This window comes from Argopecten irradians, chromosome 14 (assembly GCF_041381155.1).
Source record: "Argopecten irradians isolate NY chromosome 14, Ai_NY, whole genome shotgun sequence".
Classification (NCBI taxonomy): domain Eukaryota; kingdom Metazoa; phylum Mollusca; class Bivalvia; order Pectinida; family Pectinidae; genus Argopecten; species Argopecten irradians.
Window position 1 is genome coordinate 10136815 of NC_091147.1, and position 25089 is coordinate 10161903.

The window sequence follows — 25089 nt, forward strand, 5'->3', positions numbered from 1 at the left end:
CCCATGGTTGTGATATATGTGTAGATGTTCAAACTCGCTCGCTGTCCGCCATTTCACATTGTGGTCGAACTTCTTGTATGTCGAACCCTGTCCCTTGCTCGTAGAGTAATGCAACTTTGTGAATTGTCCCTTTAAAATCACTTGAAATCAACAGTGTTGGCATCTCAAAATACATCAAACATAAAAATTACCATCAAGTAGTAATTAATTGAGCCGAAAGAAGCGATAATGTTTTAAATTCTCTACTGATCACATATCTTCAGATCCTTACAATATAAAGATTGTTTTGTCGCATTATTTCCTGGAAAATAATTACATATTGAAAGTCTTTTTACTTAATTTCTTTCTAGCACTGATCAGAATTAATTCTAACTTGTAGATATGACAGAAACCATGTTACCCTAAGTTGTTCGAGTTATTCTTCTTTGTTTAGTATCCATATGGACACTTGTACACATTAAACTATTCAGATATTTAGATGGTATAGTATATTATCTAAGCTACTAATCTATTGGGCACAGGAGATGTAAATCAAAAGTGGATAGTTCAAATATAATTGAAATATCTATTTAGAGTGAACAGTCGGGCAAGGATGGCTAAAGTCGGTAAAAATGGTGTGAATGTATCCAGAATAATTTCTTATGGAATAGAAAAATAAACTTTCTCGTCAAAATCTGTCTGCGCACGTAGAAATTAATTTAAAGTATAGGAATCCTAAAACGTCCTCCCGGCTGACTATGCCCGTGGTTACATTTCCATTTTGCCTCGCTTTCAATGCTTTCACCTTTTCTTTATTTCAATGGTCAGAACTGGGAAACGTTAGCAGACCTTGACCGTCGTATTAATATGTGAGAACTTTTGGAAGGCCAATAAACGCATTTAGGCTGGTTTTCTTTGCCCGACTATTCACTTTAAAATAATGTTATATAATGTCATATGATGAACTGAACATGACAAAACTCACTCACTTAAACGTCAACTTGGTAACGACATCGTTCCATTTATCTATGAATCATGATGCAACCAAGTGTTTAAATGGCATGGAAATAAAAAATGAAATTCACGAATGCAGTGTTTGCCACTATGCCTATTGATTTTAATCCAATAATTGCTAAATGAAATAGGTTTGATATTTCTCCCGGGAAGCATTGAAGCCTGTACGATCATATAATAGCATTGTAAGTAAATGCAATTGAAGTGTGAGTAGTATTGTAAGGCACTCGAATTTAAGCATTAGTTGATTTTATATAAATACATTTCTTTTTTTATGAGTATTATTTTTACAGTACCTTATAATCTATTTCAACACAGTATTCGTCTTTATACGCTGTATTCCAACTAAGAAGATCTTACAATTGTTGAATTCGACTCTGTATGAAGCTCTAGGTCACAACCCAATGGCAATGGACGGGTAGACCCATGTGTGATTCTTTCTAGAAGGCGTCCCCTGCTGGAAACATCTGATATCACATGGTTATCTCTGATGTGTATAATCCCTAACAGTCCACAGAGCCAATACATAGATCCGACCTGTCAATCAAACTGATTTTATGCAATTCTGTCTGGCTGAAAGAAAAAAAGGTAGTATACTTTCTATCATTTATTGATATTTTTACCGGAGTGGTCGACAGCTTTACAACAAACCAGTGAAACACCAATGGCCAGCTTAATGGGTGGTAATTATTTGTTTGGATGTAATTTTATTGTTATCAATATCAAATGTAAAAACGCAGGTAAGATGGTGATATTTATGAATAAAGATTAACAAAAAATGACCTGGGTCGCCTCACACATATTTCAGTACTTGTTATAGAGTATCATGTAGACTATCGATCTTTGTATACCGTACCTTTGTCAGGTGATCTGAATAATTATGCTTTTGAAACATTATTTAAATTTTCAAATGGTTAGCACATATTGTTGATTTTTAGTTATTATATTAAAATATTATCATGTTATATAGAGTATTTTATCAATTAATTGTAAAAATGCAAAAAGGAAAACTGACTGTCTTTGGTGTAATCATGTAATCAGGCTACTTGATTCCGATTGACATGCGATTGACATCCTCAATAATCCAGAGGTTATTGTCACTGTCGTATAACAAATGAGATAGTAACCACTGTGGTATCGGGGATGTGCATATAGAGTGGTTAGTGAAAGTTATCGCCCTTCGGTCGTCACATTCATTTTTAGTGGAGAAGGTTACGCATTTAGGTATTAGATAATATATATATATATATATAAACACATACATTTAATCAAGTAGCAATCAAATGCATTTTTATAATATAATGTTGATAATTTTTAATATATTGTAATTATGCTTTATATGGTGATATTCATTTTGATCGTTATTCATTACAACAAAACTTTGACACGGAAAAAATTGCTGTTCCAGCATGAAATTTGACACTTACATTCGTTTAAGGCAATGAACTAGTAAAGCAAAAGGAACAAAGTTAGAACATGCAAGTTTATTTAAGATCTTTATTCATTGAAACTCAAAACTATCAGCAATGAAAAATAGTCTGTTTCCTTTCACAAAACATATTAATATATTCAAATACCAGATACCCATATACACACATAATAGAGAATTCAAATTCAGATGCCCATATACACACATTATACTGATCACACCATAATATATCAGGACACCCATGCCGTAACAAAATAAAATGACTACATCTTTCTCACCATCAAAAATCTAATGGTTTTATTAAGAAACTATTCTAAAAATAGTATATAAAATTGTATGCGTTACAGAAAAGAAAATCGTATAATCAACAAGTCAATTTTCATTCTATTTCAATTAATGTATTAGATTCAATATATTTAACATTGAATGGGCAGCAGGTGAATCCTATATGCGCCCAACCCTCTCCACAGTACGGGGCTAATTATTGTAGTCTAAGTTGATTATTGTCACAGATCATCGACATTACATTTTGTAATGTTTGACAATTTTAAATAAAGGTTATACAGTATGATACTATATACGGTGTTGTCGTCTTTGTTTGACATTCATTTATTGTCCGCCGTCCTTAAATGACCTTAGCTGTGAACAGGACATCAAGCCGAACCAAACATCCTGTATCGTATAAACTCACAACTGATATTGGCTTTAGGGGAGCAGTGTAAAAACAATTTTCTCACTAACATATTAGTACCTAATGAATTTATTGTCTACAGATTCAGTAACATATCTGATATGGAGAATATCGTTCATGAGATCGCTAATTAGGCTATACCTGGTTTAGCCATGATCTAAATTCTCAATATATACAGAAATAAACGTTCAAATTACTTTGTTCACATCTGTGAGAAAGATTTTTTTGTATACAAAAACTGTTACCTTACACTAGTGGGTAATTAAATATTATTCAATTCAATTCTAGACTAGACTCCGATATAAAGGGAAAATAAAAACCGCTGATATTCTGTTTAAACGAATGCATATGCATGCATAATGTCTATTGGAGATGGCCACATGTAAAGTAACAAATCTCTTTATATGATGAAAAAAATGAGCAAATGCGTATGTATGATCATAGCTTCATCTAGCCTATTTGTATGATGATTAACCTACTCGGCATATCTCCAATGACACTATTATACCATTCAAACACTCTGTGACTCAGGCATGACATGTATACTATTAATAGATATGGCAATGTCATTGAATTCAATTGTGACATTAACAGCTTCATGATACAATTCATTTTTTATTTCAAAACTTGTCCAGCAGGTAGTAGGGCGATAGAATTGTACCTGTTGTACACATTGCAACAGGCGACTAAATTTTGGATTTTAAATTTTCTCTTCTTCCTAACTATCTTTTTTCTTCCTAACGTCTCCCTTGACACCGCCTCACTTTTGCCCATGCGTTGAGCACTTTTCCCGGGTTCTGATCCCTGGCCTAGACGCATCATATAGTCTATATACAGATAAAAGTGGTAGACTCTGCTCCTACTGAGCGCTCTGCATGACGGGAGTGGGGCGACATGCCCATTTGTCAGTACAATGTGACCGGACGGGATGTGCTTGTTCCGTGTCCCTAGTGCTACTTTTCAGTAGAAGAGCATTGTAAAAAAAAAGCAAATGTTCAACTATTACAAAGAGGCACAAGACCGTGCACACACCACCTACACGACAGACCTTCCTTAAATGACACGTTGAGTATTGAAATGACGTTAATATAGAGAACCAACCAATCAAAACTGGTTAAACTACATGTGACGTACACCGTAGTGTACTTGATATATATATATATAGAAAATGCATATTTTAGCTTTGCGACACAGATAAAAGGTATTCATATGAACTGCTTTTTTTAAAGCAAACTTCAGGTCATATCAAGGTCAAATTCAGGTGAAGTTCTAGATCCTGAATAGAGGTTTGCTTTTTTCAAGTTTTAAATGTTCACATATAATTGTAAATTATCTCCATAATTGATTAACTTACATGTACTTACATATCTCGATATATTATTTTGTTATAAATATGAAGTGCACATATATTACTATACATCATTATGTATAATCTATGCAAACATTATCACAATTCTTTATGCTCATCATTATGACATCATTCATATCATTTGATTTCATCAAATGTAAGTCTTTCAAGATTACATTATATAACATGTTATGTTGTTTACATTTCCCCATGTTTAAACACTAGGAATATCAAATCCAAATTGTTGTTCCTGTGAATGCCTGTAAGGTCAAAGTAAAAAAACATAGCAGGTAAGACAATCGGATTGATATGATACTAATAATGTACACGTAAACGGGATGAAGAAGGTATCAAACAGATTGTTCAAGCTAGGCAGTCCACGTCTTTAATCAAAACTGGCATTTGCATGTCTTGTAAAGGGGCGGACTGCCTTGTAAATTTCGACAATCCATTTTTCCTACACAGTTATGAAAACGTTTTTGCCCCATATTCACCATGCATGTAATTCGTAACTACAGACATACGTTCATACCCTCGATATTACTTCTTTGACCCATAGCATGGCTAACAATATACCTGTAAGGTTTGTCTTCATTCACAAATTAAGATGTGTTGATATTACAGAAACAAACCTCACGAATCGCATTTAACACATTTATATCAATTTAAGACGATTAGATAACGTAATGATGTATTCAAATCCCGATTGGGTAATCAAATCTATCATAAAAATATACACATTAAATAAATACTATAGTTTTAAATGTCATCAGCTGTAAGAAAGAAGAAAAAGTACACATAACATTGACACGACTAGGTAATACTGAGCAGTGGACTGTGTACCACTGTTGTAGCCACATCTCTCCAGGAACAAATCATCAGAGGACAATTCACGGAGATTTCTCGGCTGATTATTGTCGTCTGTACATACCCCGTGAACGACTCCGGCGAGTTTAAAGTACACAATTCCTAACACTGTGCAATCACACTTAAGCGGGTTGTCCAGTACCGACAGGCTACTGACGAGATGGGGAGTGATCTCATGTAAGAACGATAAATCAGAAATGTTATTTCCGTCTATAATAATTGACAAAGGCCCCTTAAGTCCGTAAAAAGCTCTAGGCGAAATCGTCCTTATGTGTGAATTTTTCATTACTAATTTCCTTGCTCTTACCCCGGAGAAGAAATGATCTGAAAGTGTAGAGAAGTTATTGTCTGAAGCGTCTAATAGATCCAGATGCCGTAGCGTCATCACAGCGTCATTCGGAAGGCGCGTCAGACGCATGTCCCGAATGATCAGTTTCTTAAGTGTCAGCTCGATCCCTTCGAACATATTGTCTGTGAAATCTGACAGCGGATTCCCGCTCATGTCCAACTCCTGAAGGGACTGTAGAGATCCGAATGTGTCATTGGATACGTGACTTATTTTATTGTAAGAAAAATCTAAAACTTTCAACGTCCTAAGTGGCCGAAGTGCCATGATCCAAAAATAGCCTCCAGGTAAACGTGCGTTTGAAATGATGAGTCGTTCAAGCGTTTCCTCAAGTCCGGAAAATGCTCTAGCTGCAATTATTCTGAGATCTGTGCCCTGCAGGTTTATTTCTCTGAGGTTTGAGAGCATCACGAATGCCCGGTCTTGGATGTGGTCAAGTTTTGTATTCTGTGACAGATTAATACTAATCAAACTGGTCAGTTTTAAAATGGCCGAAGGGATCACATGCAGCATGTTTCCGGACATATCTAAATGGGTCAGATTTTCAAGACCTTCGAATATATTCTCTTTTGCAAGTGCCATTTCACATTGATTTAAACCTAAATATTTTAATGATCTTAAGTGCAACCCAAAGAATGGCTCGCCATCTAAATGCAATGGATATTTACCGTTTCCGCCCAAATAAAGACTTTGTAATCTTGTCATGTTTATCAAAAAATTCAAATGATTAAAATCAAGTCCTACATTTTCTAAGTTTAGAATTTGTAGCGTTCCTCGTAAGTGTGTAAAAGCGTTATCGGATATTTTGATAAATTTGTTATGACTTAAATCCAGATGCAATAAGTTTGACGTGGGGAACCTCCCGCCATTCAGTCTCACAGGTGTGCCCTGAACGTTGTGTCTCATCGACAGTCGTTCTAGTCTCATCATCCTCTTCAGGAAGTTAATATTGTCGAACCTGAGGTCGATGTCATCCATTAACAGAATACGAAGTGTTGCACGTAGTGGTCTGAATACGTCGTCACGGATGAGCGCGAACCTGTTGTGACTCAAATCTAACTCTTCTATTCGTAATCCTCGAAACATTGATTTATTAAGGCTTACACTCTGGAAAGAATTGTTTGAAAGTATTAATTTTATAATTTTGGCATTTTTTAATTCTTCTAAGTTAGGAATATTTGTGAGACGCCTGTTGCTGCAGTCTAGTCTCGATACTATCAGTGTGTCATTCTGACTTCCCTCAGCTAGTGTACAGATACACTGCGCAATTTCCGGACAGGAAGTGGCATACAACTCCACCAGTCGCAGGAGCAGTATTACCCAACATGCCCATCTGGGTCTCCGCGCCATCCTTGGATCTGGAAATAAAAAGAGATTCATTCAATTATTTGAAACAAATGCTATTAACAGAGCCTATATCTAATATGAAAAATTCGTTCTTTGATGCATTTTCTCTGAAAAAAAAAGTTCCGTACTACGTCATCTCGTTGAAATGTTCATCCAACTTTATAGAGCTTAGTTAGAATAGGTGGCAGGTATACGCATATAGAAGGAACCATATCACGAACGATAGATCAGAAGGGAATAAAAGTTTTTACGATGAAAGAAAAATATAGTTTTATCTCATTAATCTCTCGTACAGAGATCGAACTGAATAAGATTCTTCATTAGCATGAATTTAGACGCCATCTACAATTAATGCTATTTTGGGATTCAGGAGTCGTATTTAAGGTTATGCAATATCGCTGAAGATGAGGCATACATGTTGATGCTTCAAAAATAAATTGTGAACATGATAATGCTTATTCAACCCCAATGACATTATTGTCGATATCAAAGCGCGATATAATACTCCGTGCTTTTTATTTCAACATTTTACAACCAACAGTTTATTGAGGATAATTTAATGAGGTATCATTCCGCAGATAAAAGGAGAGAAGTTTAGTCGTCACATTCTTAAGTTACCATAGTTACGGAAGATTTACGACTTATTTTCTTTTTATTCTGAAATACAAAATAAATAACTTATCCATGGCGGAATACATGTGTGCTGTGGTATTGTGTATTAAGCGTTCCCTATGCTATTTATCAAGACCTAGGATCCGAGGCTTACTGCGAGTCGGCCGATAGCGCTACTTAATTCAGCAAGTCTCCAAAGGACCATTAAGTTGTGTCCCGTCCACTTTCCTTCTTTAAAGAGGCCAAATAAGGGATATCTGAAGCCTTTGATTCAAGGAAGTATAGCTGGTTTGGTGACTAGACGTACGTGATTTAGGATAGTCTGTAATGAGATCGGAGTGTTGCGTTAATACATTTACAGTATTTCTTTCATTGAAAAATAATGATAGCAATTTTAAATACATACATGGTACTTTATGCTAAAACGTGATGATTGATAAACTGTAGGGAAACAAGTAACATTAAGATAGCACATGCAGAATATTTCCATCACAATTGTGGACTTTCCGGTACTTACATTTAATTTGTATGACCTTTTTTTAAGCTGAAGATACGGTGATGGTATCGGTCATTACTTATCATTAACTATATAATTCATAATTCTTTTAATTTGACTAATTACGTGTTAAATTTGAGGATTAAAATTGCATTTAAATGTTATTTTGATTTTATAGTTCGTTATGAAATAATCTTTAATTTAAAGATGCCCTATCGCTGACAAATGGTATTTTTTCGCTATCATAAAAAAGGAGCAGACGAATTAGTATTTTTCTTCTGTTACAAAAGTTACTTTATACCATTACCACCATTGAAAAGTTTGAGCTTCTAATTTTACTTCAAGACAAAAATATTGAAAATAATTAATTGCATCCCCAAATAATTCCTTGGCACTATGTCGTATATGGTATGAAGTACTGATTGCGCATGCACCAAAAACAAAACAAATTATTTCATATTATTGTTTGTGTTGATTAGACATATACATGTACATATATAATGTATTTACACGATTAAACACCAACTATTGTTAAATTGTTTATGTTCGTTTATGCTCTGACGGCGGTGGAGCATCTTTAGTGTTGAAAAAATACTAATTTGCCATTTAACTCAATATGTGAACTAGAAATGAAGGCACAGCTTTTAGATAAGAAATTAAAAAAATCCTTGGTACAAAAAATGTGCCCCCTTCTTGGGCCTAGATCAACCCATATGTCTATCGGTCACAGGTCCGTTAATGGCGGGAAACTTAGGCTCCATCGTCTGCGTATCACGTGGGAGTCATTAACTCTATCACTCTCCGACGAAATGACAATAAATGACTGTCATTTGTGGCAAATAGAATTCAAATTAGAACCTTGATTGGGGACCTCTCACCCCCCGTAAAATATATCCTCCAATTCGTCATCCAATTGCTATATACTGCGGGTTGTGCGTCCCCATATTTTCCAGCATGTTAATATGGAATGGATATTATTCGCTATGGAAACGCGTACGGTTGACCGGAAAGGTCATGTTTGCATGGTGTTGGTTCTTAATTGGTAATTATGTGTATAACTTATCATCGCAATAAAGATAGAAGCACAGAATAAATGGAAGAAAAGGAAAGAGGACAACAAAAACTAATGGGTAATGAATCTGTTGCGAAAAATATACAGGTATCAATATATCTGGGATGTCAAGAGAAACATTCACAGTCTCCAAGAATTTTCATTTTCTTATTTTACGTATTTAATTTCTAATTTTTGTATTTATTTTTGCTACCAACTCGTCGATATTTTAACTGACGCTGTTTTTCCAGTGTACTGTAGAGCAGAGAACATTTAGTTATATAAATAGGTAAAGTTATACACTTCGTTCACTCTAATATATATAACCAAATAAGGCAACGTCACGCGCCTCGGTGCATATTATATAAGGACAACATACCTTCTACCAAAACAAAGCAATTTACAAATAAATAGCACAAAACGGAATTGTGGTGGTAGTAGCGCTCGTAAATCGATAGCTAAGAAAAGAAAATCTCATTTTGATTACGAGGGACATAAATCTAAATCATTGACCGATACCAGGTTTTGATTATGTAACCAAGTGTGTTTCCGGCTACGTTATCCTCCAGACTATTTCTGGTAAATGTCATTTTCCATCCCAGGCCGATCACGGCGGAGATTGGCAGGGATCGCTTACAATCAATAGCACACGTTTATGTTCTGTAAGGCAGCAGAATGCTGAATGTCAATATCAATGTGGATATGAGATACTCATCCTCTGAACAATAAAGTAATTGGGAAATGTGAATACACGTCCACTCTGTATACGGATAACTTTTTTGTTTGCTTAGTTTCTATATTCTAGCGTTTATTTATAAAACATTTATTTTAAGTAACACGACCGACTCGTCGTTCGATAATGCGGACATAAATCCAGCAGCACTTACTGCAGCTTACATTGGTCATTGTTATATATCAACATTAAGTTCGACGACATGACTAACAAATAACCAACGACAATGAACATTTCCTAATCGATGATATATTACGTCGTAAATATTATACGACGTATTTCCTCAGATTTGGCTTGTCCTATATTTGACATAAAGTGTGCCGTCGATGCCACGGCGCACCGTCTATGTACAATGTAAATGTACTTGATGCTACACACTACGTATGTCAAACCCAGTCATGCTACAAGATGAATCTGGTGACCTACATGCAGACTGTTTAGAATTTAGTGTCAACATGGTCACATTGATTACGATATTGTAAGTCATTACAAAATACGAATGTCCGTTAGTCATGAAATACAAATATCTGCATTTTCACTTTTACCTTCTTTATAAAATTTGCAAATGATATTTTTTTTTTGCATTTTGTATAGATTTAAAAATATTTCAGTTTATTTGACCGAGAGTTCAACTACCTAATACTTCCAAAACATAGACGAAACCCGTTGCATATATAATAGGAAAGATCATGTTTGAATGGCATTGAAAGCAAAATGATCGATCCATAGTAATTATTCTACAAATATAATCTTCCCACAGTCCATAATTCTGTATTTAATACGCGGAACTCGCGCACCTTTCATATAGAGTACGGGTATAAATTGTGTCACCACAATCAGCAGATAGCCAAGTACTGCACATTGAAAATGGCAATGGATACTGAACATTCTTTTCATACCCAAGAAAGTATTCAAATGTAGCTGCCATATGGCTTTCCTCCACCAACAAACCTGGCACGTCCTTACATGACCCTGGCTGTTAACAGGACGTAAAACTAAACAAACCAAATATGAACCAATTCTAATTCTTAGAAGGTCGCTATCACTCCGGAACACATGGTCCCATCGCCAGGAAGAACCCCCCTTCTGTTTGCCTTTTGTCTGTCATAGTATTTATTTTCTATCCAACTTCTGATATTGTGTGCTGTACCAAACAAGCATGTGTGGTATATTCCCGGCTACAACATATTGTCAGACTATGTCGTTTACTCTATTTCTCCAATGTCCGGTCGTTAAAGTCATCTTTACTTCAACAAACGCCCCGATATTGACTAGACTTAAATACAGCCTAGTATAGACAAAGTCATGTAAGTGTTCATCAGAAGTGACTCGACATCAAAATCTCATTTACCGCAAAGCGCAGTCAGGCTCGGTCTCTTTACCTAGAATCCTCCAGTGTGATCGAGACCAGAAACCCTCAAAACCGTGTCCAAGTTTTGTGTTCATAAACACCAACAATTGCTAATTTTTGGCTACAATGTACATTATCTTGTTCAATGATAAACTCCCATTGCGATAAATAGCACAGTGCGCGTCGATAATAAAAAGTGAACCTTGTTTTCAAAAGAACGCAAATACCCTTAAGTGTTCTCCATCAACACAACTTTAAAGTAATTTGTCCTTTTTAGGTTAACTATTGATCAATTTATTTTGATTAGGCTGTTGCTCATTTCACGGAATAATTGGTATGTAGTCTTGAAATATAGTTTGTCATTAATTGTTTAATGTCTTCTGCATGAGCAGTATCAGTTCCAGGACATTATCGCATTTTGATGTCAATTTTAGACAATAGTGCTATCAATTTCACATATATTTACGTTGAACTTTGATGTTTGGTTTATAGTCCCATAACACATAAAAGATATTCATTTATATAGTATTCATTTTTATAATTCAGTATAATTTCGTAGGATTATAAATTTCTTGAGAAACTCTTTTCATTAAGCCTTTGTACAATGTATTAGCCAATCAAAGCGACCTTACAAATTGTGAGTCAAAATACTACGTTATGGGATGATAGCATAAATTTTAACCCCATGAAAACGCTCGTTATATGCAAGATTTCTAACTGTATTTTAAGAATTACAACAAATTAATTTATACTATTACCAAAACCGTCTCAAATGTGAATTGTATCGACCATTTTATATAAAAAAATATTTTCCTTTATCATATATGGATTCACACATGGAACTATCCGATTCAATTTTCCAGTAATTTATTTTCGTCAGTTTTGAAGTGCATTGAGTTTCTTATTTGATTAAGATTTCGTGAGCATATGTCATCAAAACTTGAAACACAACACATAGTTCAATGTTAACATATTACATTGCGTTAACTACGTCAGCGACTAGGCAGAAGATAAATCGTCATTGTCATGTGATTAGTTTGACTGATGACGTTTTACCTAGAATCATTTGAGACACGTGACTATGTCGTTAAGAATCGCCTAGCTAGGAGTCTAAAGTCTGTTCATCTTCACAAACTAATATAATCTTACTTCAGATGGATAAGGATATCTCAACACGAGTGGAAGGTTGTGGTTAGTCAACCAGAGGCTCGCAAAGGCCCATGTTTGATTACTTTTCTCTCATATACATGTAGTAATACAAAAATGCGATTTCAGTTCCTTTATGTTTTTGCATCACACCGTTACCAGAGGAACGTCGTTATCCGTCAAAACCGATGACGTCATCGAAAATGCACGCTGCTGTCATTCATGTGGCGACATGAATTGATGACGTCACGTATGTAATTATCTAGTGCGTGTGAAACGTCTGTTACCTAGTAACCACGGATATCCCTGTGACGTGTGAAAAAAATGTTATTCATTAGATATAACATTACATAGTCCCAACCAAGAGTTGCTATTTTTCGGATCGATCCGAAATCCAATATGGCCACCACAATCGGCATTTTGAAACCTGTGAAACAAATAATTCTGTATAGTGTTCATTAGTTCCTAGTTATACATAATAAATCTTGATGGAAAATAGTTCAATATGTTTTGAGAAAATCTTATTTAATTTGTACCATCCGGTGATTCATCTTTTTATTATAACTAGCGCCCTCTGCCACACGACGGAAATGATCAAGGGCAGTAATCCATCACACTGGAGCAGTAATTGTCACATTGAAAATTGATACGGATATATTTCAGATCAGCTGTGAGTGTACATGTGGTGGCTATATCTAGAAAGAAGTAATCTAATATACATGTCTGAGGACGGTTGTGCCGTATAAAATGCCTCTGCAGTAGAGTGAATTACCGTATCGAGTTTCAGAGACATATTCGAGAATCAGATATCTCGTGGGCAGGAGAAATCAAGTCACTCCAAACTAGAGCGAGTCTTTTCATCAGTCGGTCGACAATAAGTTCTATCCTAGTATGTTACAGGTCAATGTCAGTATACACACAGTTTCTACCTAACACAAAGGAAAGAGTTTCCATACATGCTTAAGTATATTAACGCTACTTTACATAGCCCAGAACTCCCCCCCCCCCCCAAAAAAAAAAAAAAAAAAAAAAACACACACACCCTGGATATAACATCAAACGAACATTTAATACGTAAATTAAAAATTCCATAAAGTAAACTTCGAATCGCTTCACACCAAATTAAAGTACAGTATCTCAGGAACTCTCAATCTCTCATTTTTACATATATAGTAAAGAAGCACAACCTTAACACCAATGATGATTATCAATGAAGATACGAACATATAGTTGTCCAGAAAGGGTATAGATGTAGGTTTTGTTTATGGATTCAACAATTTTCCACATTTATCCTGTAAAGCAGTATTTGTATTAACCATTGTAGCAATCCTATTTCGGATTGTCCAAAACACACACGAACAGTAAGACTAGATTGCATGAGCCACTGAATAGAAGCAAAAGTTGAAATTGTCATCAAATATAGTAACAAACGTTTGCGATCTGTGGAAGGGGTTACATGTCCTAATAATGACCTAGACAGCAGCCTCGTTTGTTAACGTCGCTTTCTACATCCGATCTTTGGCATTTTCATGAGCGCTATTTATAATGGAGGACATGTACACAATAGCAGGTGCATCTAGTCGATTAAATGGGAGGACGATGGCTATAGGGTGACCAATGTGAAAGGGAAGTAGAGAACATTCATTCTCAATGAAATATTAAGGTGTTCGACAACAAGCAATGCCTGGTCCCGATGATACATTTGTCATTCGAAGTTATGTCCGCTTCGTTTTGCATAATCTGTATTTGTATGATATCTTATATCTTGAGATCTTATTAATGATATATATTCATGTAGACCTTACCACCACAGAACGAAGAACACCGGTCTATATACCAGACAAGGTCAATATTTAATCATGTATAATGATGACTTTTTATATTATCAACAATTATTGGTTTGGGTTTTGGCCATAAGTAAACAAACTTGCTAATTATAACGTTACATATTTTCTATTGGAATTTGCTTTTTCTTTGACAGTCCAATGACCATCAATAATCTAGGTCTAGGTTACAAATAATGTATATTGAATACTATTTCTCTTACAGAACCAAAATCAACTCGTTATCTAAAAATGTAGTTCACGCTTATTACACAACAGGTTGCAGTTAGTTCTGTACGTGTACCAATGCTACGTTTGATTTTAATTACATTAAGCCGAAAGAATGCGAGGCTGTTTTTTTATTTCTCAGTAGGGAGTCATGAGAATAAATCTTGATGTTCAAGCATATTTCTATTTTAGGAATCCGACCTGTTATAATAGACAATCTCATTCTGTGATAACAGTGGTATTAAATGCACAGCCTTTGTCGATAAAGGTGTGAGAGACGTGCTACATTTGATAGCTTTAAAAAGAATTTATATAAGTGTCAAGACATTAATAGAAATGCAGATTAAGCTCCCATACCAATAACGTGATTGTGTGTCCCTTTGTAAGGACGATGACTCTACAACTGACAGAGAATATCTTATCATGATTAAATATGTAAATGTATAATACATATTCTATGTTTCAATTAACATAATGCAAAATAAATAAATAATAAATAAAAATAAAATATCAGATATTGAACAATAATTAAAATAAAACTTATTTAGGAGGATGTGTAATTAGAGAGTATCAGAAAACGACATCTGTCACTCGAACTTGTGACGTTATATTTAAAATGTTTAAAACTCGAATGATGGGAAATCATTATAGGCCAAAGGCCTGATGGCGATCTGTTCTCTCATTGCGTTTACACTGTCCAATCATCGACCGAGACGTCAACAACCGTTCAGGTTCACTATCTTCAAGGAAGCATTTCACTCCCATAATGCCTTTTAGTTCTGGAGTGGCAACTGTGTTAAACTTGTCGTAGATGAGAGAAGTAAAGTAAACCCACGCAGCCACCGGGATAACTTTGGTTAGTCAGCCTGCTCCAATGCTGTGAAGGCCACCTGTACACCAAACCTTTCTCAGTTTCATGGTAGATGCACGATACCAGAAGCTGTATTTAACGTCGCATATTGCACCATCAAACAGATAAGGATACATGGATCAAGAAACATAACAGCACCAGTGTCTAATATGACATTAGGTTTGCCCTTATGCAGCGTGATTTGATATTAAATGTTCAACCTAGTAGTTATATTGCCATCACCGAATGGTCCGTGTGTTTTCCTTGATTGACCGTGGTAAAGACTTGCTCACCCATCCCAAACATTATGTCAAAATTTGGGTAATTTAGGTTGCTCATATTTTTTGTTATTTAAGCTTTGTCACCATTTCATACATAACAACATACATGTAGTTACTGTGCTTAATAGTATCCGAACTATTTCATAGTTATTCCCCCCTTTCATCTCTATTTCGTTACATCCAAACTATTCCTTTGTTTCGCCCGATAAACATTTCTCGCTTTACACTGCAGGTTGGGCGTTTAAATTGTATCTGCAGTAATTTCGGATGTAAACATTTCTATTTCTTCCAACGCCTCCTGTTTGGCCTCACGTTGTGTGCTCTAGCTGAGCGCTTAGTGTGTCGTTATCAGAAAATGTGATCGGATGGGGTATTTTGTGACTTTAGGGCATGATTCAGTGACACAGCAGTATAAAAAACTACAAGAAACATCACGAACATACCACAACTTTCCAAACATACCCCAACATATTGCATACTTGAGAGGTCGTCTTTAAATGGCGCCATCTGTTGGACGATGTTAAGCTAAATCATGCAACCATTCATTTACCCACTGTATTCTGATTCAATATCAGCTTTCCCACGTTAATAAACTCACCTCATGTTTTGGCCCAATCTTGGCCCAATATGCCCACATTCTCGCCACGCTTTGGCCATGTACCTAGGCGATTTACCAACGCCGTTCTATATCATGGTTTTATTGCATAGTACAGATTTATTGGAGAAACAAACCCATGATATCTTTCCCCATGTGATAAGCCGCAGTGCTTGTTTCCTAAAAATCAATAAGTTTACTGTCTCTGTAGTTACAACTTTTCTTATAAAATGAATCAGGATTTGAGTGTTAAATTTTCAATAATGCTAGTCATTCATCCACTTTAATTTACAAGCCGACACAGAGTGCTGCCGTGTTTTTCTGTTCATAATCGGGGTAATGTGTGTCACCGTAACGTAATTTTTGCTCACTACAAATAGGCCTATATTGTCTCAGAAAACAGCGATAAACCAGCCTCAATTATGATTTATCGAATCAAAACAGACAGACGATACTACAACGGGAATTCAGACAAGGAAATGCTCCAAGAGGATTAGATGCAGAGAATTCCTTTGATGATGGCACGGCGGAATCGTAAGACGACATCAGGATTCATGAACAGCGCTGAAGGGAAATTATAATAGTAAAACAATTGAGTCACCAATTGGCAGTTTCAAATACACGAATATGAAATATTGATGACATATTCCAACACCCTCAAATACCGAAAACGCTACTAAAGGATATGCGGATTGTACAAGATTGAAGGATATTCGGATAGGACATGATTGGAGGATATGTGGATTGTACACGATTGAAGGATATGTGGATTGTACACGATTGAAGGATATGCGGATTGTACACGATTGAAGGATATGCGGATTGTACACGATTGAAGGATATGCGGATTGTACACGATTGAAGGATATGCGGATTGGACATGATTGAAGGATATGCGGATTGTACACGATTGAAGGATATGTGGATTGTACACGATTGAAGGATATGTGGATTGTACACGATTGAAGGATATGTGGATTGGACACGATTGAAGGATATGCGGATTGTACACGATTGAAGGATATGCGGATTGTACACGATTGAAGGATATGCGATTGACAGATTGGATATGCGGATTGTACACGATTGAAGGATATGTGGTTTGTACACGATTGAAGGATATGTGGATTGTACACGATTGAAGGATATGCGGATTGTACACGATTGAAGGATATGTGGATTGTACACGATTGAAGGATATGCGGATTGGACACGATTGAAGGATATGTGGATTGTACACGATTGAAGGATATGTGGATTGTACACGATTGAAGGATATGTGGATTGTACACGATTGAAGGATATGCGGATTGTACACGATTGAAGGATATGTGGATTGTACACGATTGAAGGATATGTGGATTGTACACGATTGAAGGATATGTGGATTGTACACGATTGAAGGATATGTGGATTGTACACGATTGAAGGATATGCGGATTGTACACGATTGAAGGATATGTGGATTGTACACGATTGAAGGATATGCGGATTGTACACGATTGAAGGATATGTGGATTGGACATGATTGAAGGATATGCGGATTGTACACGATTGAAGGATATGCGGATTGTACACGATTGAAGGATATGTGGATTGTACACGATTGAAGGATATGCGGATTGTACACGATTGAAGGATATGCGGATTGGACACGATTGAAGGATATGTGGATTGTACACGATTGAAGGATATGTGGATTGTACACGATTGAAGGATATGCGGATTGTACACGATTGAAGGATATGCGGATTGTACCCGATTGAAGGATATTGGATGGATTGTACACGATTGAAGGATATGGGATTGACAGATTGAAGATATGGGATTGTACACGATTGAAGATATGCGGTTGACAGATTGAAGGATATGTGGATTGTACACGATTGAAGGATATGTGGATTGTACACGATTGAAGGATATGCGGATTGGACACGATTGAAGGATATGTGGATTGGACACGATTGAAGGATATGGATTGGACACGATTGAAGGATATGTGGATTGTACAGATTGAAGGATATGCGGATTGTACACGATTGAAGGATATGTGGATTGACATGATTGAAGGATATGCGGATTGGACACGATTGAAGGATATGTGGATTGACACGATTGAAGGATATGCGGATTGACACGATTGAAGGATATGGGATTGTACACGATTGAAGGATATGTGGATTGTACACGATTGAAGGATATGCGGATTGTACACGATTGAAGGATATGCGGATTGGACACGATTGAAGGATATGTGGATTGTACACGATTGAAGGATATGCGGTTTGTACACGATTGAAGGATATGCGGATTGACACGATTGAAGGATATGTGGATTGTACACGATTGAAGGATATGTGGATTGTACACGATTGAAGGATATGCGGATTGTACACGATTGAAGGATATGTGGATTGTACACGATTGAGGATATGTGGATTGTACACGATTGAAGGATTTGGATTGGCAATTGATATGGATTGAAGATTGAAGGATATGCGGATTGTACACGATTGAAGGATATGTGGATTGTACACGATTGAAGGATATGTGGATTGTACACGATTGAAGGATATGTGGATTGGACATGATTGAAGGATATGCGGATTGTACACGATTGAAGGATATGTGGATTGTACACGATTGAAGGATATGTGGATTGTACACGATTGAAGGATATGTGGATTGTACACGATTGAAGGATATGCGGATTGTACACGATTGAAGGATATGTGGATTGTACACGATTGAAGGATATGCGGATTGTACACGATTGAAGGATATGCGGATTGTACACGATTGAAGGATATGCGGATTGTACACGATTGAAGGATATGTGGATTGTACACGATTGAAGGATATGCGGATTGTACACGATTGAAGGATATGTGGATTGTACACGATTGAAGGATATGTGGATTGTACACGATTGAAGGATATGTGGATTGTACACGATTGAAGGATATGCGGATTGGACATTATTGAACGATATGTGGATTGTGCACGATTGAAGGATATGTGGATTGTACACGATTGAAGGATATGTGGATTGTACACGATTGAAGGATATGTGGATTGTACCCGATTGAAGGATATGTGGATTGTACACGATTGAAGGATATGCGATTGGACACGATTGAAGGATATGCGGATTGTACACGATTGAAGGATATGCGGATTGTACACGATTGAAGGATATGCGGATTGTGCACGATTGAAGGATATGCGGATTGTACACGATTGAAGGATATGTGGATTGTACACGATTGAAGGATATGCGGTTTGTACACGATTGAAGGATATGCGGTTTGTACACGATTGAAGGATATGTGGATTGTACACGATTGAAGGATATGTGGATTGTACACGATTGAAGGATATGCGGTTTGTACACGATTGAAGGATATGTGGATTGTACACGATTGAAGGATATGCGGATTGGACACGATTGAAGGATATGCGGATTGTACACGATTGAAGGATATGCGGATTGTACACGATTGAAGGATATGCGGATTGTACACGATTGAAGGATATGCGGATTGTACACGATTGAAGGATACGATTGAAGGATATGTGGATTGTACACGATTGAAGGATATGTGGATTGTACACGATTGAAGGATATGCGGTTTGTACACGATTGAAGGATATGTGGATTGTACACGATTGAAGGATATGTGGATTGTACACGATTGAAGGATATGTGGATTGTACACGATTGAAGGATATGTGGATTGTACACGATTGAAGGATATGCGGTTTGTACACGATTGAAGGATATGTGGATTGTACACGATTGAAGGATATGTGGATTGTACACGATTGAAGGATATGCGGTTTGTACACGATTGAAGGATATGTGGATTGTACACGATTGAAGGATATGCGGATTGTACACGATTGAAGGATATGCGGATTGTACACGAATAAGCGATGCTTGTTAATGCAAAGCAATTGAATAATGAAACAATGATTAACAATTCTAACTGTTATCATATTTACACCAAGGATATGCCATAGCAAAACTGAGGGCAATTAAGGAAAACAAAACTGACCAATCACAGCCCTAATGAGGCTCCCTAATATAGACACAGAGACGACGGCTATTAAAAACATCTCTTTCATACTAAGTTTTATAATAATTCCTCGAGATTAAAGAATAATCATGCATGTGATATTTGAATGCTTTATTATGGTTTGGAAGAAAGATTATCTGATTAAGCAAAACTGTTTCCGACAGTAAGCAGAACTATAAGGATACGACTATGGACGTAACAACCGTTCTACGGAGGTGGGTCAAACTAACACCACCGACGTAACATATGTTGGAACACCTTAGCCAGTCGTACAACGCAGTCCTCTAAGATGTGGCGTAATGTTAAAGAGACGATCTTAGTTATTTGGTATATTTTCCATCTATCATTATCTTAATAATTACATACATCTATGGTTCCTCCCATTGAGCTCCATGCCATATACCGTTATTTGTATACAATGTGTCCACACCACACTTGAAAAATAAAGAAATACTGTTCATACCATACCTGTTCAATACACCAAACCGTTATCAGGGACAAAATCTGAAATCTGTCGACCTAGCATATATGCAATATAACCTCCTTTGTATCCAAGGAATGATAAGTACAGGAGTTATACATTCGTTATCCTCATATTACACGATCCACCGGAACAATGCTTTCTTTAGGTACTAAAACGTAATAAGAAAACCTTATTAGCTTTCCGTCTATTTTGGGATCTTTAACAATAAGGAGAAGAAACTTTACGATGCCATAACTATGACATAGAAACTCCATATTTTACGGATTAAGAATTATATAACATTCTCTACCACAACCTTTACGATGTTTTAATATTTGGATGAAATTTGACACACGCAGCTTTATGTTTGAGCGGTTTTATAGACTTTAAACAACTAAGGGGAGAGCTACATATTGTACATTACTCACGGTTCCACACTCCCACGTATGATTGAAAGTTTCAATATACATTCCTATTTCACAAATTTACGATATGCATTCATTCTTTGTTTCTAGGAGAATATAATTTTACATTGTACACGCATCAAAATTTACGGTAAAATAAAGCCTGCGTCTTTGCAACGAAAGAGAAACAAAAACTCATATTCTTTGTCCCTAAAAAGTGATGTAGAATAAATGATACATGGTGTGTAGTGGTATTAGGTGTTTCTTTGCTGCTAAATGATGTCTGTATGTGTGTGCAACTGGGCTCATTACTCAGGTGTGTGCAACTGGGCTCATTACTCAGGTGTGTGCAACTGGGCTCATACTACTCAGGTGTGTGCAACTGGGCTGCTAAATGATCTCTGTAGGTGTGTGCAACTGGGCTCATTACTCAGGTGTGTGCAACTGGGCTCATTACTCAGGTGTGTGCAACTGGGCTCATTACTCAGGTGTGTGCAACTGGGCTCATTACTCAGGTGTGTGCAACTGGGCTCATTACTCAGGTGTGTGCAACTGGGCTAATTATTCATATATTTTTACATTTTGCCACTGCGACTCCCTATTACTCTAATGATAATTGTGATCTGCATTATGAGCCAATAAATGCAGCCTAGACTTCTACATAAATGAATGTGAGTCTTGTTTACTGACACCATGTTAGTCCGCGCGGGAAAATTGACATTATAGTTGAATGAACCATTTTGGTTATGAAACTTATGAAAAACTCTTTTAATACCTGGATAATTGAAAGTTAACTGAAAAGCTATTGAAAAACATTGAAATTTTGTTATCTTTTCAATTTTTTATAGGGACTATATTTTATCACATCGAACTTGGCTGTTGAGGTTAATGGCTGAAGCGGGAAATTCGAATGTTCACTCGCATCAAAATTCTGTTTTACTTTGAAGTAGAAAGTAAAATATAAATATAACAATTAAAGGATTGTTAGTTTGCATTTATTGGAGATATATTTACAGTTTGCACTGACATGGACTCAATAACCATGCTTTCTAGTATTATCATTATCAGTGTATAATGTTAGCACAACACGCGCGGCGATTATAATGTTACGTGAATAGTCGATGGCGTAGCAACGTAAGGTCATGACCCCACTTTGGGCGGGAACAAATGAATGACTCGATTCCAATCAGCTGTGCAATCGAATTCGTTGACGATGACGGGAGAGAAAAATATGTGTATTTTAATAAAAAATATGCAACTGCCGCGGGAAAAATTAATCTAATTATGTACTAAATGAAAACATATCAGTGATGAAAAGGTCTATTACAATAGCTTGGGTAGAGTTCGTTCTCTTTGTTTCTAAATTGCTTGACATTTACTTGAAAAACTGCAAATATAAGGAATAGATGTTTATTTTGTTAAGGGTATGAGGGTATAATGATAATGGAGCCCGTGTAAATTTTATGTAACAAAGAAATCGACACCCGTTTGAAAATTAACTTTACCAATGAGTTCTATATCTTCCCCTTTAAAAAGGTTTGGCTGATATCCGCTAAATATGTATATGATGTTATGGTTTCTATTATAAAGTACTAACTCTTAGTATGCTTAGCTCATATCTAGATTTTATACTTATATGGAGGTTTCGAGATCTCAAAACCACGTGGTTAAAGTACAATTTACCGTCGATTAGACCCACCATACAGTGATCATGACGTCATCATTTGACGTGATTTATGTGACGTAATCATTACCGGAAGGTGGGAATAATCGACGGTAAATCGTACTTTACCCACGGCGTCTTTGGATCTCGAAACCTCCGTTTTGAACTAAGGAGAAAAAGTACAAGCTTCTTGCTGCACGCTCATTATTCTATCAAACTGAAAGACATATTAAATGCATGACTTAAATCGTCGTCTTATAAATGTTGTGGGCAATCCGAGCTCAAGTCAACATACGATTTCACATGGACAATTTGAATATAAACATCCATCAAATGAGAATTCCTTTTAACAAGATACTATTTTGACAATTAAGTGATTGGGAAGGTAGAGTGATTCGAGGATTATAGGGAGCCTGTCTTAGTCAGTCAGTCTTTGGGGAATTATGACTAATATAATTTTAGACAAAACCTATCTGAGAGCGAAGCACTTAAGGTAGCTCCATACTTTTGGGAAAACCCATGTCATTTTTTTCTAGCAGTTCTTATTTTCTTGCATTTTTCATGTAGATTTCAAAACTGTAAAGATAAATGGGTGTTCTCGAACTACATTTTGAGATAGTTAAGCTTGAAATATACCATTGCATATTTGCTGGCCGAAAATAGAACAAGAGGCCCATGGGCCTAAACGGTCATCTGACTCATGGCACAAAACAACAAAGTCACAGTATAAAGTATTGGTTAACGATTAATATAAACAATACATGGAACTCCTTAGTTGAATATGTAAGTTTCTGAAATAGGTAAATATCATTTGTTGAACAAACTTTGTAGCCCTTCATCCATATATGGTTGTAACCCATTCAAGGATTAATATGAGGAGTCGTAAGATTTTAAAGCCAAATTTCAGCAAAGCTCCCATTTTGGACCTCCGCCGTACTATCCCCATGGGTCTTAGCTCGGTCCTTTATAAAATATGATTGTCCTCACCTAAAGTTCCCCCTTCTGAATCAATTAAAACCCCTATAGACCAATTTTCATTGAGATCGGAGACTGAAACCTGAAAACAGGAAGTGGGCCAGTGGCCATCTTGGAATACCAAAATCTTTACGAAAATGTTTTCATGTTGTTCGGCATCAATTAAAACCCCTATTGACCAATTTTAATAGAGATCGGAGACTGAAACCTTAAAACAGGAAGTAGGCCAGCGGCCATCTTGGAATACCAAAAATCTTTAAGAAAGTGTTGTATGTTGTTCGGCATCAATTAAAACCCCTATAGACAAATTTTTCATTGAGATCGGAGACCGAAACCTGAAAACAGGAATTGGGACAGCTAAAATTAAGAAAATTTGCCATTTTGGGGCCCCACCCCTCAGCCCCTAGGGGTCAGACCAGACTCATTTATATAAAATATGATTGTCCTTCCCCAATGACGTTTCACACCAAATATGGATGAAATTCATCCAAGGATGAAGGAGGAGTAGGATTTTAAAGCTAAAATCAAGAAAATTTGCCCTTTTGGGGCCCCATCCCTCAGCCCCTAGGGGTCAGACCAGGCTCATTTATATAAAATATGATTGTCCTTCCCCAATGACGTTTCACACCAAATATGGATGAAATCCATCCAAGGATGAAGGAGGAGTAGGATTTTAAAGCTAAAATTAAGAAAATTTGCCCTTTTGGGGCCCCACCCCTCAGCCCCTAGGGGTCGGACCAGACTCATTTATATAAAATATGATTGTCCGTCCCCAATGATGTTTCACACCAAATATGGATGAAATCCATCCAAGGATGAAGGAGGAGTAGGATTTTAAAGCTAAAATTAAGAAAATTTGCCCTTTTGGGGCCCCACCCCTCAGCCCCTAGGGGTCGGACCAGACTCATTTATATAAAATATGATTGTCCGTCCCCAATGATGTTTCACACCAAATATGGATGAAATCCATCAAAGGATGAAGGAGGAGTAGGATTTTAAAGCTAAAATTAAGAAAATTTGCCCTTTTGAGGCCCCGCCCCTCTGCCCCTAGGGGTCGGACCTAACTCATTCATATAAAATATGATTGTCCTTCCCCAAAAATGTTTCACACCAAATATGGATGTAATTCACTCAAGGGTTTAGGAGGAGTAGGCTTTTGTATAAATAGTTTTACGCACGACGCACGGCGGACGGCGGACGGCGCACGGCGCACGACAACGGACGAAACACGATGACCTAAAAATTCATAAAACTATGTTTTCTGTAATATTATGGTGAATGTAGTCTCGATCCTGTTGATTTTTTGTCCTAAATTTCT

The 25089-nt window shown here is 36.5% G+C and overlaps 1 protein-coding gene across 1 annotated transcript in view; it reads right to left on the reverse strand.

Moving 5' to 3' along the window:
* Positions 1–2574: 2574 nt before the first annotated feature.
* Positions 2575–25089, reverse strand: part of LOC138308160 (leucine-rich repeat-containing protein 15-like) — an 88038-nt gene continuing 65523 nt past the window's right edge. The window contains exon 3 of the mRNA XM_069249097.1: positions 2575–7032. Coding sequence (XP_069105198.1) covers positions 5231–7024 — 1794 coding nt within the window. The 5' untranslated portion in view covers positions 7025–7032 and the 3' untranslated portion in view covers positions 2575–5230. The remainder of the gene's footprint in view (positions 7033–25089) is intronic.